The following is a 20,328-nucleotide window of genomic DNA, read 5'->3' on the forward strand; positions in this document are numbered from 1 at the left end:
AGAGTAAAGAATGACACAGGGACGTCCCCGCAGGTTTTGACACTTTCCCTGCCCCATTCGCTCTGCCTTAACCGCACAAGCCTTGAACACTTAGGATTTTAAAGTGTTTGAGGCTTGTGCAGATGAGGATAGAGTTTGCAAGAATTGGGCAGGGACAGGAAAAGAACTTGCGGTGACGGAATGAGATGAGTTCCTTTGGCGACGGGGAAAAATTGGTCCCCGTGCCATTCTCTACCTCAGACTACAGCCCTGCTCTTTCTATTAGAAGAGAGGGTATTTCAGTGGTGAGATCCCAACAACCAGCACTGCTTATAAGAGCTCTTTCATGCACTGAATGAACCTTTAACACATTTTGCCTGGCAGCCTCTTGAAATCTTGCCGATGTGCTCATGTGGCTATCGGTAGCCAATGAGATGCCTATCCTGGTGTCCAGAGACGAGTCTTAGTAGTGAATATGAGAGATTAGCCTCACCTCCAACATTTCCTGAGCTTCTTTCCTGTCACAGTATGTGCACAGCTGCCCCGTTTGAAGACGCTCTCCCTTCTGCAGGTTGGCAGGGTCACCTCACCAGGATGAACCCCATCTCGTCCCACAGAACAAAAAGAAGGCGAGATAGGCAGATTCCAGTCCAGTTTATTTGAATTGCACAATTATCCTAAGCCTTAAACAAGTAACATAGAAAACAAATAATAAAGAAAATCTCTCAGTGCCTCATAAATTCTTTACATCTCTTTGGCAACAATAACTTACATCCTCTGATTTGTATTAATTTAGTCTAGCTTTTAAAGTTTTACAAAAATATTAACAGATTGCAGTCAAACTGATGCTACACTAGTAGAATCATGTTAACTCGAAATGATAAAACATTTAATACTGATTCTAATGTAGATTTTCCATCTGTGTATCTCTGTGCACGTGTCCTATACCAGCCTGCGTTATTCACTCCTGGATGCCTCTCCTCGCTTCAAGCATCCTTCCCTTTCTGTCCAGAAGGTGCCACCCACAAATCCCAGGGTGTCCTAAACAGAAGAATAACTGGTAGAGCATGAGGAGGTGATCTACATCGCTTAGGAAATTTAATAAGCAATTTATCAAGCATTACTAAAACTTGAACTTGATTCCAGAGTCAGAGCTACTGGACAGGTATGTGGGCAAAATACTGTTGGCATGTTGCACAGGTGTGAACATTACACCAGTTCCCTATCTGTGTGGCTTCACAGGAGGTTTCCACTCTACCACTCTGGCACCGGGGTGAGGGGGGGGGGGGCGTGCTGAGACTGGCAGCTCATGCTTCTGCTCTCAGCAGAACCCACTGATTCACCACTGTGGATCGCCTTTGCACTGAATACTACTTGTGAGGCCCTGCACGGTTTCACATGGAGCTGCAGCAGTTATCGCCTCTGAAGCCTCAGTGCTGTGTTCCCGGCAAAGGGGAAGGTGTTTCATGGTCACCACATCACAACAGCGAACGAGGTGCTGAAAATGCCCCAGAAAAGAAAAATCTGGTTCAGAAATCTGCAGGACCATAGGCCCATCTACTTTGCTCAGTGGCACCGACCACAGATGACCTCTAGCCTTCTCGTTTTCTGTGCCTATCGCACGCTTTAGGAATCCTGCTGTAGTTTTTCTTTGCCTGCTGCCCTCTCTGTGAAGAACTATTTTCTCAGCTTCTAATTTCTGCCTTAAGGGCTCTCCTGCCCCTCTCAGCAAACTGACCTGTTCCTGGGGCTCCTGAGGCTTCATCCTTCCTGTTCCTGAGAAATCCACACAGCCCAATCTACTGACCACTGCAAATGTTTAGAAAAGGAGCAGAGAAACTCCTGTAAATATCTGAAGTTGCAGACACCCCTATTGCCTATACCGTGAGCCAGAGCTTATTATCTCCAGTTCCACACAAATAAGACCTGGCCCCAAGCTGCCGCTTCTATTCTCTCACAAACTGCCATGTGTGAGTTAGTCAGTGGCTGGGGGTTAGTGGCACTGTCGTGTTTCTAAGCTAACTTAACACTGCTTCACTAGGCAGCTGGTTCTTTTTCTGAAAAATCTACATTTTCAATGGTTACATTGGAAGAACACCCATAAGAACATAAGAGTTGCCATACTGAGACAGACTGAAGCTCAGTTTCCTGCTTCCAACAGTGGCCAATCCAAGTCACAAGGACCTGGTAGAAGCCCAAAAACTACCATACCCCCACCACTTATGTTGACATCCAGTGTATAAACTGTCGGCCCACCTTTCCTCCCTAAACTCAACCAGCTTAAAGACCTAGCATAGGGGAAACAGACCTACAAAGGAACAGGAAAGCAGTAAAGATAAGTTTAGAGTTTACATCACAGGTACACAAAGGACGTGAACGGCTGCAGTTTTTGGTTACAGAACGCATTACCCTGTCAGCTTGCTCACATCGTATCAGAAACTCAACAGAGATATCAGAGCTCTTCTGGAAAAGCTGAGGAAGATGAAGAAAGCCAGAGGTTTGATAGCAGATGGCCAAGCTCAGGGATTTGGCAAATATATAGCAAAGTTTTCTTCCAGGTTTCTGTATTTACACTCTGGCGCTGGACACCCATCTGTCTGCCTGCCGGGCCACGTAGACCACGACACACTTTGAGGTGGGCCTAGCATGTGTCTCTAGAGTATAGCAACAAAAACATACTCTCTGATAAAATCCACCCAAAAAATAGATCTGTGTAGAGAGTTCTGTCCCCAGGATCAGTGCGGGCAGTCTCTGCATCACTCCTGATTTCCAGGTAATGGGGTCAACTGGGTTCTGGTCCATGAAATTTCACTCCCTCTCACCATCTTCGCCTGTCACAGAGAAACATATAAGAAACAGGTTAGCAAACAGAAGGAAAGTCTAGATTCAAGCCCTGCGATGGACGCTGCAGTGGACCCACATGATAATCCTGGTGTATCCCCTCTTCACTTCCAATTTCCAATCTCTCCACCCCTTCACAACCCCTAGACCCATTCCCACTTTCTCATCTCATAGGTACACTAATCCCTCCTCCAGCCCTCCAGAAGACTGTATGAAATCCCACGGTGGTTCAGCTGCACACCTACCCTGCATGGCAGCTTATAGGTCTCTATTCCTTCTGCTAGCCTTCTAATTTCCAGCAGTCTGAAGTGATGTCCCACTTGACCAGCTACGTGATGTAAATGCACATGAGTCGAGTCTCTTTCATTTGAAAGGAAGCTCTGGAATGAGAGGGCTTAGGATGACGTTAAGAGGTGATAGGCTCAGGAGTAACCTAAGGAAATTCTTTTTTACAGATAGGGTGGTAGATGCATGGAACAGTCTCCCGGAAGAGGTGGTGGAGACAGAGACTGTGTCTAAATTCAAGAAAGCCTGGGATAGTTACGTGGGATCTCTTAGAGAGAAAGAGATAATAGTTACTGAGGATGGGCAGACTGGATGGACCATTTGGCCTTTATCTGCCCTCATGTTTCTATGTTTCTATAACCATAGAGCTCTATGACCTCACAATGCAGGTGTAAAGAGCCTTAGCCTATTGGAAGAGGAGATGCAAATGTTAAGAGCCTTAGCCAATAGGGAGAGGAAGAGATAGTGGATGCTGCGGATGGGCTATTTGGCCTTTATCTTCTGTCATGTTTCTATAAACCTATGATCGATTAGTCTTCCCTAAATGGGTCTAATCCCAGTAATGATTTCCCTCCATAGCATCAATGGCACTGACTTCCACAAATTCTCTTTGCTGTGTTGCATGAAGAAATGCTTCCTTTTGTGTGTATGATTCCCACTTTCTGATAGTCCTAGTATTATGGGATGTGGTGATTCATAGTTCTCTGTTCACTCTGTCCATGTGTTTCTATCTCCCCTCGCTTGTCTCTCTTCCAATTCTTGACTCTTCCCTTGTATGGAAGTTCTATGTCATTGCGGAATCTTTCCTACATGCACTGGGTCCTTCTTGAGCGCAGGTGCCCAGGACTGCAGAAAGCAACCAAATTATAAGCACACCATAGATGTTCACTGAAGGGACATACATATATCTTATAAGATTTTTAACTCTGTTTGTGCTAGGGAAACACAAACACAGACCTAGTTTGTTTTGATTCTGCTAATATGTTCTGAGACAAGGTCATTTAATTTTGTTAATGAAGTTAGCTGCTTGGGACAATGAAGGTTCGACCCCCCACAGCTATGCTCTGGTTGAGAGAGATAAAGGAAGCTTTAGATAAGACACTGTTGCTAAGACAGCACCTTTAGATGTTAGACAATGAAGCACATATGCTATTTACCCACCTTACCCCCCTTTCTTATGTTGATTACTTCTTTGAAGTTTATGTATCCTGTCACCAGATATGGTTTGTACTCACATCATCTGATGATAACACTGACCCATGTAAAAAAGGTATAAAACTGGATGTAAGACTAATAATAAACAGGCAATTCCTTTAGGACACTGTCTGAGTATCCTTCCTTCCTAAGGGGACTGCCTCCAGATATCTGAAAAGGCGACAGGGTGTGTGCAGGGCGGTTTCGGGACCAAGAAACGGACCCCGTTCGTTTTATTCACAAGGTGCAAGAGTGGGTTGTGGGTTTGCTTTTGCTAATTCTAACATGTTGTCATTGGGGGTTTTTTGCTACTCCTCCCCCCTATACCGAGCTAGTGTTTTCAGAGAATAACCTTCTGATCCTGTACTGATTGATCCCCAACCCTTACCTGATTCACTAAACTGCTGCCCGATCAATATCCGATCCGATCCAACCCATGCATCCCTCCTGCCATATTTGCATGGGTGGGGAGGGCAGCGTCAGGTGGAGTGGTTGGTGGCAGGAGGGAGTGGGCATCCCTTCTGCATTTTGGGTGGGGTGGGGGAGGAAGCGATATCGGTGGGGGAGAGATACCTTTTTTTCATTCTTTTATTGGCAAGATATTTTATATGTGTAATACATGCAAAATATCTGGCCCATTAAAAAAAAAAGGAAAAAGCCGACAGAAACCCTGACAGCAGTGACAGGAGGTTGCTTCTCCTGTCCCTACTGTCAGGGCTCTGCCTCGACTCAGTCGCTCACTGAGTGATTGAGTATGGAGTTTGCAAATCATTTGCATGTATAAAAGATAGTGAATCAATCGCTGTTTCAAAATCGGCCAGGAATTGGCCAACAGCGATTGAATCGCTATCTGTAGTGAATCTGGGCCTCTGTTGTTCCAGGGCAACAGACTCTGCCATATTCGCTCTCTTTCACTTCCCTACAAGTCCATCGTTTCTGCTGCCCACCCTTCTCACCTTTCACAGACTCAGCATCCGAGTCCGAGATGTGCGTTATAGAAAACCTGGAGACAGGGGCTGCAGAGACCGTGAAACGGGAGAACTGCACAGGCAGAATTTGCTTTTGCACAAGATCCACGGAGGGCAGGCTCTGGCTGGCTGGGTCAGGCACCACGGATGTCACTGCAGACAGGAAGGACGACTTCCCTGGGACGAGTGGAAAATCATCATCCCACTCGAATCCACCACCTGGAAGAAAGCCGTGAATCCTCGATAATACATCAGGTTCTTTCACCACCCATTAGCCCCTCTCTCACTATCACTGCAGATGCTCAATTGCTAAATTGAAATACACTAGAAAAACCCACCGTGGAATTATGTACTACTGAGAAATCTATTCTTTTTTCTTATTGTATTACCACAATCAATCCATGTTGTTAGAATAATGACATTTTAATAATTATTATGCACCTAAGTCCTTGGGGGCTTTGTTCTTATTAGTGTATTATATTCAGGGTAACAAAATTTCCACTTAGTATGGGGAGGGGAGAGCCTGTTTGGGGGAGGGGTGTTTGGCTCCCCTGGTACGGGATTGGTCTTCCGAGTTGGGGCTCGAAGTTACTATCCTTGATATTCACATTCTCTTTCAGACACTTTTCCTTTATGTGAAGGCAGCTACTCTGCAGGAGACTCAGTTCAAATTGTTGCACTGGTTTTATATTACCCGTGCCAGGGGGCATGTCATGGGTCTGTGGCCTGATGATGTCTGTATTAAATGCAAAACTCAGAGGGGCACTTTTCTGCATTCCTTTTTTGAGTGTCCACAATTGACTTTCTGGGTCTCTGTGCGACGATGTTTGGACTATTTGCTGCAGAGAGCCATGCCTTGGAACACGACTGCATTATTGTTGGGGGACGTCCAGGAGTTTCAACAACAGGGCCTACTTCTGTCCTCTCAGAAATTTATTCTGCATGCCATTCTTGTGGGTAAAAAACTTATTCTGAAACAGTGGACCTCAGAGGACGCTCCCTCCTACCACATGTGGCATGCCTTGATGACTCAGCAAGCCCATTATGAGTTGGATACACATTTGTCACGGCCACAGGAACAATGGACAGCCTACTGCATGTTATGGCAGCAATTGTTGGCCTATGTTGCTTGATTGCTTGATTGTATACATTTTTTCTTTTTCTTTTTATATTTTTTGTGTAGTTTTCAACTTTGGAGTGGGTACTGTCCCTCTGCAGAGTGGGAGCATGTATGTGTGCGTGTGAGTGTGGTTGTTGGTGTGAGGAGGTGTGATTCTTTGACTAAGCACCTCGGGTATGTGAGGTGGCTGTGTGCGTTGAATCGTTTGGGGATTCTGTCTGAGAGTCAAAAATCGGACGGAGGCTGCTGGACAGGAGCATTTCTGACCTTTACTCTGAATGGTCACTTATGCTCTGGGGGATTTCTTGCATGGGTTTCCCTGATGTCTTGCTGGTATCAATACTTAGTTTCGGTCGGATCATCTGCTTGTTTTTGCCTATGCTATACTGTATTGGGATGATGTTCGCTGTTCTGTATGCCTTCTGTCTTCATAAACATGATTTAAAAAAAAAATAAATAAATAAAATATGCTCAAGTTAAATATGTTTTTCCTCCCGGAGCAGCTGAAGGCATTTCTGGAGCTAAAGAAAATGGCTGTGGTTTGACTGATTTAAACGATAAGGAGATTGTGTTCTTTGCCTTTCTTAAGTTTTCCTTTTCTTCTTTGGTAAATTTAACGTCTTAGTTTTTCTGCCTTAACTCCCTCACTTTAAAGGTGGTCTAAGGAAATGTAAAAAATATTTTGTATTTAGTGAAATGTCAAGTTAACAAGAATATCGCCTCAGTACCCAATCATCGCACAGGCTTAAAGTGCCTTCAACCACCTTTAAGTCTAATCGTTTCCAAAAAATGTTTCATTAGAATGACAAGACAAGTCTATTTTCTTGTAAATTGTGTTGAAAATTTGAATAAATATAATTTTAAAAATAATTTTTATTATGTTTTTAAGGGGTAAAAAAGCCTCAGAGCATGGAGCAGCTGGGTTTTCAAACGTGATCAAGTCACCTTTCCTTTTTCTCTTTTTTTCACGAGATTGTGTGGGGCTTGTACTTCTTATCTTTAGGTGGGCTCAGTAAGTTATAAAGTCCCAAACCAGTAACTTGTAACAATCAACAGCTCAAGACACTATTAGCAGCTTTTTTAGCAGCTGTCTTTTAAGAAGTGAGCTGTTATGTTGCAACAGACGCTGTCAGTGTTTCACGGTGCTGTAATCTCTCCCGCTGCATCAAGGCAACCCCTAGGCAGTTATTATTACAGAGAAACACATTGTTATAAATCAATGGTCTTCAACTTTTTTACATCTATGGACCGGCGGAAATAAAATAATTATTTTGTGGACTGGTAAACTACTAAGACTGAAATAAAAGCCCCCGTCTCCGCCCCATCCCCGCAGCTCAGTCCCCGTGAACTCGGTCCCCGTCTCCATCCCGTGTACAGGGAATGGGGAAAGAGAGAGAGAGAGATCCATGGTGCATCTCTCCCACTCCCTCTACTGCCATATCCAACATTTTTCCCTCTCTCATCCTCCGGATCATGTGCAGCATTTTTCACTATTACCCACCAGCCCTATGCCCAACATTTCTCCTTCTATCACCCCTCTCCAGCACCATGCCACACCTCTCCCTCCATCACTATTCCTCCCCCCTTGCATCCCCTTCAATCTGTCCCTCTGTTCCCTCTTCACCACCATTTCTCCCTCTCATCCTTCTCTTCCCCACTCCTCTCTCTAAGCACAACAATTTTCCTTGTTCTTCCTTTCCCCATGTGCACCATCTTTCCCTCTCACTTACACACTCATCCCCAACAATTCTCCCTTCCTATCCCCTCCCTTGTGTCCCAAGTTCATGCACTCCTCTCTTCCTTCAGTGTCCCAAGTTTGTGTCCCCTTCCCTACCTTCCAACCTTTGTCCCAAATTTATGGCCTTCCCATGTCCCAATGCGTTCTTCCTTCCCCCTACCCTCTTTTCTCCCTTTATCCCACATTATCCCTTATCATAGAAACATAGAAATAGACGGCAGATAAGGGCCCACGGCCCATCTAGTCTGCCCACCTTAATGTCCCTCCCCTACCTTTGCCCTGTGAATAGATCCCATGTGCCGATCCCATTTGGCCTTAAAATCAGGCACGCTGCTGGCCTCAATCACCTGTAGTGGAAGACTATTCCAGTGATCAACCACTCTTTCAGTGAAAAAGAATTTCCTGGTGTCACCTCGTAGTTTCCCGCCCCTGATTTTCAACGGATGCCCTCTTGTTGTCGTGGGACCCTTGAAAAAGAAGATATCTTCCTCCGCCTCGATGCGGCCCGTAAGATACTTATCTCCCTTACTTGTTCAAGGCCATCCAGCTGGGCTTGCCCCATCTACTGAAGCCAGATCAGTGTCCTCTGCAAGCGCGTGTCCGTTTTCCTTCTGGCTTGGCTGCTCCTTATCTTCAGCGCCAGCTGCACTTTTTGCCGGGACAGCGCGTAGCGGCTCTTGCACGCTGCTGACCCGGTTCCAGTTCTGGGTCAGCCATGTGCAGCATGCAAGAACCACTGTGCGCTGTCCTGGCAAACAAATGCAGCTGGTGCTGAAGATAAGGAGCAGCCAAGCCAGAAGGAAGACGGACACATGCTTGCAGGGGACACTAAGTCTTCACGGACCGGCAGGAAATTTTTGTGGACTGGCAGTTGAAGAACACTGTTATAAATAATAGCTGCCTAGGAATGACCCTGACGCTTACGAGTGGCTCAATAGTGATGATAATTACATAGACATTGTCTGAGCTTCCTGCATCATAACTGCACCTCATCCTCTCACGCCTTCATTAGCAAACTCCTTGCATGCAGCCCCCCCCCAATATCTGATTCCTTTCCCCCTCCCATAGTGTCCTGTGGGAAAGTTTGTTTGCATTACTTTCTTCTGAGACGTTTCCATCTGAGGAGTCGTTCGACATGTTTGGTTTGTCCACTGGGTTAGCCGTGCTGGGACCATTAGTTGGCACTGGTGGAACGGGCTCTGTGAAGTCCTGGTCCCCAAGTTCCTTAGTGGGACTTTCCTAAAAATATGATTATATAGTGGGGGAAAAAAACAATGTTAACTTAGAAATCTTTGCATCTAACTGGTTGTACAACGCATGGTTTTATGCACTGGGGCTACATAAAATTTATTCCCTGCCATCCAGCCCAAACTTAATGGAGGTAACATGTACCAGGACCTAAAACTCTGCATCCACAGGAAAAGAATGGAGGCTGCTTCTGCTGCTTATCATTTTTGTAGGATTTAATACTCCATAAGGGACTGTTATCTGCACACAAGACACTTTACTCGTGCAGAGCCTGCTGCCCCAGCCTCCATGTCGCATGGCATGGAAATGGATGGTTTTTGGAAAATTTTGCTGGCTTTTGCTTAAAAGATTAGTGTCGGGTTCCTGAGGAAGGGGCTCTTTGTCCCTGAAACCAAGCCTGGTCGAACCACCAGAAGACAGGAGCTGCTGTAGAGCAACGCGGCTCCTGGGTGAGTTTGCTACGCCTTTGTGTTCAAGCGTGGATGAACATTAAACAAGATAAGTAACCTTGGCAATTTGTAATAGCTGCATTTGGGGAGGCTTGGCATGGGGAAGAGCGTTACACCATTTGATATCACATTATTTATTTAATTTTTGGGTGCGTATAATCACAAGCACACTAGTGTACCCTATGATGGTGTGCGGGAAATGGCGAGCTCATGCTTACATTAAAGAAGGCAATTTAATGATCACATCACCCCTCTGTTAAAATCTGCTCACTGGCTACCAATTCCATATCGTATTACTTATAAAATAGCACTTCTTTCCTTTAAATCTCTAGATTCCAAAGAACCGGCCTTTATTCATAAATTTCTTATCCCGCATGAACCAACTCGAATCTTAAGATCCTCATTAGAGAATGACACAGTGAAAAAAATCTGTCCCCATCACTGCCTCGTCACCGGACCATCGTCCCCTTCACCGCCCTGTCCCCGTCCCCGCCGTCCCCTTCACCGACACATCCCTGCAGCATCCACCCTTCCCTCTTGCCACCTCACTGCCCTTCAGCGGCCTGAGAATCTCCCTCCCTCCCACTTACCTTCGCAGTGCATTAGTAAAGAATTGAAACTTAAGGGAGGGAAGGCGTGTGGTCACCGACTGTGCGCGGCCCCCTTCCTCCCTCCCTCCCTCCCTCCCTATGGCCAAATCTATCTCCCTAAAGCCCTGCAGCCATTGTCCTGCCCTTATCCACAGCACAATTTCCAGCCCTGTCTCCCTCCCTTCCTGCACAGCTTTAGATTTTGAGGGATCAGTGCAATCAATCACCGCTTAACATGAAAAGGAAGAAGAAAAAGAAAACAATTATCCTCCTCCTTTCACCGCCCTGGAACGATTCTGACCAATTGGTAACAGAGGAGGAGTATATTCCTCCTCTTTCCCCCTCCCCCATAGAGAAAGATATAGGGGAAGAGGGTTGTATCGCATCCAGCAAGTAAGTTCCACGTTTTCATAAAATCTATCTCCCTCCCCCTTACCTTCATGGCGCTTTCGTAAAAAACTTACTGAAGCTGAGGAAGCCTGCCCGCTTACAATCGCTTCTTCTCTGACGCAACCAGAAGCAGGGAGGGAGGGAGATAGATTTGGTCGTAGGTAGGGAGGGAGGGGGCTGCGCACGATCAGTGACCGCGCACCTTCCCTCCCTTAACTGCGGGGCGGTGGATGGCCTTGTCCCTGTGCCCGCAGTGAGCACTCCCCCCCCCCCCCCCGTTTTGAGGGTTACCCACGACTACTGCCACCGTGTCATTCTTTAATCCTCACCTCAACACCTTCTCAATATACTATTATTAAAAATTATTGGCTCATGTCGGGCCACCTCTTTCGCAGTTCTTGCTCCTACGATATGGAACTCTTTACCTCAGTATATCAGGGCAAAAAATAACTTATCCAAATTTAAGGGAAATTTAAAGACTTATCTGTTTCAAGATGCATCTGACCCTTAGGGCTCCTTTTACAAAGGTGCGCTAGCGTTTTTAGCACATGCACCAGATTAGCGTGTGCTATAGTGCTCAAGAGGAGGCAGTAGCTGCTAGTGCACGGGGCATTTTATCACTTGTTAAGGCTCTAACGCACCTTTGTAAAAGGAGCCCTTAATCTGACTTTAAACATTGCTAGAAGAGCTCGCTACGTCTAACTACCTCCCCCTCCCCCTCCCTTTTCATGGATTTTTTACTTTCAAACTGTAGTTCTCCCAACTCTCCCAACTCTTCTTGTAAGTCATGTGTTGTTAAGTAGATATTTGTCAATCTCGTTTCACTATTTTTAATCAATTTTGTAAAACGCTTAGAAACCTTGATTTGCGTTTAATCAAAAAATTTAATAAACTTGAAACTTGATGGTACCTGTTGCCTCACACTTGAAGATACATTTTATTTCTAAATTATTTTTGTAACTGGTTTTGAAAGTGCACCAAATAGCTGTTAACTAGTGCTTTTCCTGGCAATTCCTGTTTTTCTAGTGGCTTTTAAGTATCTACAGCAGTTCTTTGAGGATTTTTTTCTGTATTAGATTTACAGCCTATAGACATATTAAGAAGTTATCACCATACTCAGATGAGGAAGGACGGAGCTTAGGCACTGGTGGAATGAGGCATTATGACATCACAATCTGAGCTCTAGAATGTTGCTACTTAGGATTTTAAAGTGTTTGAGGCTTGTGCAGATGAGGATGGAGCTTAGGCATTGGTGGAATGAGACATTATGACATCACAATCTGAGCTCTAGAATGTTGCTACTTAGGATTTGAAAGGGTTTGAGGCTTGTGCAGATGAGGATGGAGCTTAGGCATTGGTGGAATGAGACATTATGACATCACAATCTGAGCTCTAGAATGTTGCTACTTAGGATTTGAAAGGGTTTGAGGCTTGTGCAGATGAGGATGGAGCTTAGGCATTGGTGCAGCATTTAGTCCCCCCTAAGCTTTCGTACATTGGCCTCGCTGAAAATTTACTAGAAGTAAGTGCATCAATTTGTACTCAAAATTTCATGAAATTCTTTCATTTAGGAGCATAAAATGTGGTAACGGGGCATACTTAGGGTGGGGAAAAGAAGTTGAATGTTGGACCTGAATTTCTGAGCTTAACCTTTAAGCTCCTAAATTGAGATGGAGTTTCAGCTGAAAATCTAGGAGCTCAGCATTTTTTGAATATTGAGCCCTGAATGTGCTGACAGTCACTTAACATGCTGAAAGATCCCCAAAGTCCATTTAGGTAAGATTCAGGCTGAGCGAGCAGCTCCGTATCCAGACAGAGTCTCACAAGATACACTTCTGAACAATATCCAAGCATAGAGACCACCTATGAATTGAAGATACCTTAACCCTTTATCCTTTCCGATAAAATCCCACGATGGTTCCCTCTTTTTAGCTTAATTTTTCATATCATTTATCAAGATATCTTTGGGCCACAGTATTTTTGATTTATTACAAATGTGCACCCCTCGAAACAAGTTTATCTTTACCTGGTCAAAAAGGTAGACGGTAACGTCATCAAAGAAAGAGACCACTTTCTTCTTCCTTTCCAGTTCTTCACAGAAGGACTGGGACAGTAAACTCGGCATCTTCAGAAGGCTCCGAAGGCTCCTGGTGCTACTGTTTACACTGACGACGACAGGGACAACTGCAGCTTCATCTTCACTCTCCTCGCTCGGCTCCTGAATGTTGTAGCAACACAGCTCTTCATCCGACTCATCGCTCTCCTCCGTGTCATCCTCTTCCTCATCTGCCTCATCACCTCTGTCCTGCTTGGATGAACTCTTCCTTTGTAGTAAGGGCAGGTCCAAGAATAGCTGTGGGGCCTGCATTTCAGGCATGGTACCACCTAGCTGCTGCATGTACTCTTCCAGTCCTCCACAGCCCTCCAAAGCCAATGGGCAGGGCATCTCAGAGGTTGCCTCACTGCTTTCTCTTGATCTAATATTTACTTTAGACCTCTGCTCTGGGTCCTGGTTGGCCTCTGCTGTAATCTTTTTCAAACTCATCACACCCTGCTCCTCTAGATTCAGCTGGCCAGAAGGGAAGGAAAAGGACTTTGATAATGCAACTTGTGTAGCATCACTGGAAGGGAAGTATCTACCATCAGATGTCTCTTTGTTCACTTCCAAGCCTAAACCATCATCCAGAGAATCCTCTCTCACAGTCACTCTAGAGCTGCTGTCAATTGCTCTTTCCAAAGTCATCTGTGTGGGGGAGGAGAGGTCCTGAGTTTGATGTTCCTTTGCAGTTTGTTCTTCAGCTATAAAAGCAAAACTTCCTGCAGCTGTGTCACCACTGAGAAAAGCAGGAATATTATCTTTTTTATTGCAGGAGACATCGTTGAATGTGGGACATTTGTTACTGTCACTTTTGGAAACTGTTTGCTCAAAGATGCCCACGTTCAACTTTGATGACTTCAGCTCTCCCAGACCTAGTTCAGATGTTTTCACAGGGGACCTACACACAATGTCATGAAACTCTGAAGTGTCCTCTTCCTCCTCTTCCTCTTTCAAGTATTTGTCCATGTCAGTGTCATAATCTGAAAAATAAGCGGAATCCCTGTAGGGATTCTTCTCATCCAGGCTGTGGAGTTCACTGCTTAAAGAGGAAGACATGTGTATTTCCACAGTGGGGCCGCTGATCTCACTTATGGCTAGACTGCTGGGACTTGTGGCCGCTTGGTTGAGCACTTCTGGATCCCTTCCCTCTTGAGGTTCCTTCAGGACAAATTCTGGGGACTCAAAGTTTTCTGTATTGTACCCACTATCAAGTGCTTTGGGCTGACTTGAAGGATTGAATGTGGTGGGACTGAAGGCGTCACAGGAACTTGCCATGGATGGAATATCCAGTGATTCCAGAGAATCGGGTGTTCCCACTTGTTTCTGAAGAGATTTAAATGGTGGCACCACAACAGCTCTCTCAGGAAAATCAGAAGAGAAATCCATGAAGACTCCAGAAGTCAGCTCTGCTGTGTCATCATCGCTGCAGGTATCTGTCTCATTGAAACTCAGACTGGAAACAGTTTTCTCGGAAGACCCTTCCAATTCACCACCTATCATTTTGTTCGCTTCTGGAGGAATTTCTTGTAATATGACTGTAGCCTCAGATGAATTTTCAAACTTTGTAAGCTCATGGCAAACGACAACAGAAACAGACAATAGAGACTCTTCGTTCCCAGTCTCTAGTGGGGTTGATGCTGTCCCATGTGGGGCAGTTGAATTTTTTGTATGATTGGACTGTTGTGCATAACATGGCCCTGATTTAGGACCAGCTGTAGCCTCTGATGGTTCCTCAGTAAATACCGAATGCCTCTCATTTTCCTTCATTAGTTCTGATTCTTTTGCCGCTAGACAAGAACTGAAAACAGCAGTCTGAGCAGCACTTACATGTAAAGGATGTGAGGCTTCTAAACACAGATCCTGGGGTATGTTTGAAGATCTCCCCAACTTGTCTTTGTTTGACTGAGAAGCATGAAGGGGATCAGGTGAGCCATCCTGTTCTCTCTCGGGGTCTAATATCCATTCTGTAGAAGACCCGGTTCCACAAGCTCTTTGCCTCATCGTAAAGTCATGCTCCTCACAGAGCAGCTCTTGTGCTGGCTGGTGGTCTTCTGATACAGAACCATTCTTCTTCGATGACCCATCAGATAGGTCGATCTTCTGCCATGGCTCAGGTCCAGAGGTTTCTGTGACCAGTGCCTTGCAGTTGGTTACACGTCTGTGGCACCAAGTGTCAGGGCGCTCGCAGGTCTGTGCGGTGTAAGTGCCGATGTTATTGTTGGAGGAGCTGTTGGATTCCCAGTGCATCCTCTGAGTCATTGTATTGTCTTCCTCAAACCTTCTGCTCTCAACGTTTGTATGCTGATCCCTTTCTTCATCTATGACCTCAACAGTGACAGACTTACTTCCCTCACTTTGTGCCTGACTTCCTTTCGGGCCCTCACTTGTTGCCTTGTCTGGGAAGGAAATTTCCATCTGTTCCTCATAACTGCAGGTGGGCAACTGGAGAGGGTCCCTACACAAGTGACTCATGGAAGGCGAGACCCCCAGAGGGTCCTTGAAGAATGTTTCCCTGAAGCTTGGAACTGACCACTCTTGGTTTTGCCCCGAAGACTCCTCTAAAAGACGCTGATCCACACCGTCAACTGAGGATTGCTCATTATATTTTGTGCTCTTCTCTCTGCTTTTATGAGATGTGCAGGAATCCGAGTCTTGCCAGGCATTATTAATTAGGGGATCCTGCACCAGCAGGGGCTCCATGGTTACAGATACCGTGGGGCTATTATCAGAATCACATAGGCTCCCTTTTTCCTCTGTCCCACACCAACATACTGCCTTTGTAGGTGACTCCTGTTGATACTCTGGGCTGTAGGAGCCCAGGGTGTAATCTAACGCTGCACTGCATTCGGAAGGCTCCTCGATGCGGATGTAATATTCACTGCTTACTGAGGGGCTGTGAGCACTGAGAATGGGGACAACACCCGGTGCGTGCAAAGTCTGACCGCCCTGTTTGCATTCATAGCAGGAAGGTGAGACTTCAAGACTGAGGTGCCCTGTGGCAGTGGTTGAGCAGTACATGTCCCGGTACTGGGCGTTGGTGGGACTCACAGCCCCAGACAACGTCTCAGGCTTGCTGTGCTCCCACTTGTACTCAAAGTTAAGTCCGTGACTGGTTTCTGTGACGGTGAGAATATCGTCACTGTCGGCATGGAAGTCGTCCAGCAGGGGGTAGGAGGAGACCTCTGGGTTTTGGTGGCTGGCGCTGGCGCTGCCACAGGGTTTCATGGAATTCCAGCGCTTCTCGAATTCTTCCTCTGCTTCGGTTGCTCCTTTGGCACACAGGTAGGACAGCAATAGATGGATTTCTTCTGCTGATGGCCTCTGGTCAGACTGCAACCAGCAGAACTGCATCACTTCGTACCTGAAAGAACAAGACATATGTCATTCATCAGAACCAGAATATTTGCCGTTGTTTTAAACATGCCTCATTGTGTCAGCAAAACAGATCGTGGATGGCATCAATCACCCATCTCTCTACTGACTCCAAAGGAAGAATTGCTTCTATGGCTGCTGCTTAGAATATTGACCAACACAATGGAAGGTACGTCTTTTTCTGAATGTCATCCATGCGAAGAGTAAATGTCTATTTTGCTTTATACTCATATACTGTATGATTTACAGAATTGCTTCTGGTCATACACCGTGATACCATCGTTTATAAGGTATCAAACTGATTGTAAGGCGTTGGTGTAGCTCATGAGATGGGACGCTTTCATCACTGGCAGTTTCATATGCTTTGATCCTTGTCTGACTACAGAATGGTTATTCTTTACCTGTCTAGGGATCATCTAGCCTCCATATGTGATACTGCTTTTTTGGGGTGGGGGTTCCTGTATTATGGAATAGGTTACCTATTTCAATACAGACTGAGGTTTCTTTAACAAAATTTAAGGTACTGCTAAAATGCATTATTTAATGATGGTTCTTGGCCTCTCTGATCAATAGAAATATCCACGTTCACTGTAATTGCTTTATTTCTGTTTGATTGACCAATATAGAAGCTAGGGTCACAAGATTTTCCATTCGGTCCATCCAGTCTGCCCTATAATTTTATGCATTATGATTGTAAATTTATAGGAAAATCTGATAGATTAGTTTCTTATATGAATAGCAATTAGTAACTGTATAAGAATAACGAGCATTATTATAGCATAAAGAACAAGTGAAACAGGTCGTCCTATAGAGTAACATTGTGAAAACAAGATAAACGAGAAATTTAAAGGCTTATTTAACTCAGAGCCACAGTTACGATAAATGTTAGATGACTTTCATTTACAAATACACACATACACACACCCCACCCCAGGGCAGCCCTACCCACTGATCACTTAAAAACAGGGCTTCGAGGGCTTTAGTTGAAATTCACAAGCTGAATTATTCATGTCACCCCTTGCGGCCCATCTCTTCTGTCTCACTTTTGGGTCCTGATTTATGGGGACCAAGAGACAGATAAATAAAGACTGCCCTGGGAAAAGGGAAACGAGGAGTGGGGGGGGGGGGGGGGAGACAGACCTCACTGGATAGAAAAATGCATTTGAAATACTGGGCCGGGGCACAACATTTTGGAAACCATGACCTCCTGTGAGCAGAGTTGGGACTGAATGCTCAGTGCAGGGGTCAGAGCCTGATCCTGGTGCTGAATCTGCTATCAATCTTGAAATCTCCCTGGGAATGCCCAGGCTAATTTCTTGTTGTAAACCGCCTAGAACTGAAAGGTATTGGCTGGATAGAAGACATCAATGTAATGTAATGACTGCTGGAAGCTACCCGGAACTGGTTGGTATCCAGAGAGATGTCAAGGGCAACCTTTTAACCAACCCAACTTCAGAGAGTTTGCTGGGCACTGGCAGTGTGTGGTAGACTCCCTGTTCGGTGCCTGCATTGCCCTGGTTCCTACCCAATTAAATTTCCTGAATATTGGCTCCAGAATTTCACAGACAGAAACACAAGCGTGATGGAAGGAGAGCTCCTGAGTTGCTCACCAGCGATCAGACAGCGACAGTTTCAGCAGCGGTTTGGGTAGTTTGAGCTGCTGTTCCTTGATGGCGTAGGTGAGGACCTGCCTGTCAGAGTAGGGATGGTAGGGCTGGTTTCCCAACTCAAACAGCTCCCAAATAGTCACTCCCAAAGACCTGTGCATAAGGAGAGAGGCAAACGGAGTTACGTGGGCTAGAACAGCCTAACGAGGCACCTTCTTCTGCAGCCCTGCTGTCCTGACACAAGGCAAATTCATGCCCCAAACCCTAATCAATATGCATGGGAGAGATTTGTACACCTACTCTCTTCACTGTATGCAAATCTCTCTCATGTATATTCATTAAAAATATATATCTTTGGGGTATTCTACTACATTCAATAGCTGTCTGTTAAAGATTACAATAATTAAATCAGCTATTTCTTGTTGGATCAATTATTTCATTTAATTATTCCAATTATATAAGTGCCATAACCGTCTTATACTCATAAATATCAGTTATAAATATTGCAATATGAAATTATATGTACTAGTTATAATTCTTATAAGACGGTTATGGCACTTATATAAGTGGAATAATTCAATGAAATAATTGATCCAACAAGAAATAGCTGATTTAACTATTGTAATGTATATTCATTAGGGATATCCTGAAAGCCTGGGAGTGGAGATCAATACCCAACTGCTGACTCCAAGGCTATGGGTCATATCACAGGTGTTTGCCTGAAGGAGTTTCTCTGCTACCTCTTACCTGAGATGACCAGCTGGGCAGTTTCACATAATTACGTTAGAATTCAATTAAGTGCTCAGTAGACCGTGTGAATGGCCTTGGCCAAAGATGGAAGAACCTTGTAGTGTTAACCAGTACAGAACTTCATTTCAATCACATAGTTCATATTTTTCAAATTTTAATTCCTCTTTGGCACGGCCGTGACCCAGTTTTGCCCAGCTGGTAATCTCCAAGGATGTATATCGGAAAAATTCTTAAGCAGTGATAATTTACATCTCCCTGACGACGATCAAGTCGAAACTCAGCTTGAGTTGGAGGCAGGAGACAACTGGCAGTAGCGGACATTCGTATGGAAGTGAATATGGAGGCCTTTATATGGCAGCTTTTAACTGACGTTGTGCAATATCACTGAGTCACTTTACTTTGTACTGGGTCACGGCCGTGCCGAAGAGGAATTAAAACTTTGAAGAATATAAACTATGGGATTTAAATGAAGTTCTTTACTGATTAACATTACAAGGTTCTTCCATCTTTGGCCAATGCCGTTCACACGGTCTACTGAGCACTTAGTTGAATTGTAAAGTTGTTATGTGAAAAATTATTGTGTGATTATAAGTTATTAAATGTTATTAGGTTGAATAATTTTAAAATGAAATGTTTTCACTAAAGAAATGAATTAAAGAGTAATTAGAGGGTATTACTTGTATGTATTTAAAGAGGCAATTAGTTAAAATATCCCTTTTTGTGTGCAAAGTATGATTTTATGACATGACTACAATGTGTTTGTATTATGATTTTTCTGTAATGCAGCTGTTTTTAATACGTTTTAATGGAAACCACTGGACTTCTCGTAGCCCATGTGGTGGTATATCAAATGCCAATAAGAGCTAACGTTTTCAGATGCCTTACCAAATGTTGCTGGACTTTGTCTGGTCCACCACCAGCAGGTTCCCATGAACTTCATCGATAAGCTCAGGGGCGATCCAGCGCAGGGGCACCCACAGCTGATCTGCGGTCACAAAGTAATCTTCCTGAAGAGTTAGGAAGAGAAGGCAGTGTTAGTCCCATGTCACATCTTATCTGCTGCCACTTCCTTCTCTAGGGTGGTGGGGGGTCATTTGACCCATCTCGTTTGCAACAAGGCAGCCGACCCGCAAGATCCAATGTGGTGAAGAAAAGAAAGCAGGTCGGTTGAGTGTCTGAGCTCGGTCCCTTTAGAAACATAGAAACATAGAAAGATGACGGCAGAAAAGGGCTATAGCCCATCAAGTCTGCCCACTCTACTGACCCACCCCATTAAGTCTGAGTGCTAGTGATCTAGTTCTTTAACTCGACCCTCGTAGGGATCCCAAGTGAATGTCCCATTTATTCTTAAAGTCAAGCACGCTGGTGGCCTTTATCACCTTCACTGGAAGCTTGTTCCAGTGATCTAGTACCCTTTCTGTGAAGAAATACTTCCTGGTGTCACCATTAAATTTCCCTCCTCTGAGTATGAGCGGGTGCCCCCTTGTGACCTAGGGTCCTTTGAGAAAGAAGATGTCGTCTTTCACCTTGACACGTCCTGTGACGTATTTAAATGTCTCAATCATGTCCCCCCTTTCCCTGCGTTCCTCTAGAGTGTAAAGCTGCAATTTTCTTCGTACGAGAGACCCTTGAGCCCCGAGATCATCCTAGTGGCCATCCGCTGAACTGACTCAACTCTAAGCACGTCTTTAAGGTAATG

The 20,328-nt window shown here is 44.9% G+C and overlaps 1 protein-coding gene across 2 annotated transcripts in view; it reads right to left on the reverse strand.

Moving 5' to 3' along the window:
• Nucleotides 1–618: 618 nt before the first annotated feature.
• AATK (apoptosis associated tyrosine kinase) overlaps nucleotides 619–20,328 on the reverse strand; it is a 158,022-nt gene continuing 138,312 nt past the window's right edge. For both annotated transcript variants that reach the window (XM_033961460.1, XM_033961459.1), the window contains 6 exons: nucleotides 19,515–19,636; nucleotides 17,883–18,032; nucleotides 12,829–16,261; nucleotides 9,223–9,364; nucleotides 5,256–5,486; nucleotides 619–2,810 (listed from right to left, as the gene is read on the reverse strand). In XM_033961460.1, the coding sequence (XP_033817351.1) occupies nucleotides 2,788–2,810; nucleotides 5,256–5,486; nucleotides 9,223–9,364; nucleotides 12,829–16,261; nucleotides 17,883–18,032; nucleotides 19,515–19,636 (4,101 nt within the window). In that variant the 3' untranslated portion in view covers nucleotides 619–2,787. The remainder of the gene's footprint in view (nucleotides 2,811–5,255; nucleotides 5,487–9,222; nucleotides 9,365–12,828; nucleotides 16,262–17,882; nucleotides 18,033–19,514; nucleotides 19,637–20,328) is intronic.

Source organism: Geotrypetes seraphini, chromosome 10, assembly GCF_902459505.1.
Source record: "Geotrypetes seraphini chromosome 10, aGeoSer1.1, whole genome shotgun sequence".
Lineage (NCBI taxonomy): Eukaryota > Metazoa > Chordata > Amphibia > Gymnophiona > Dermophiidae > Geotrypetes > Geotrypetes seraphini.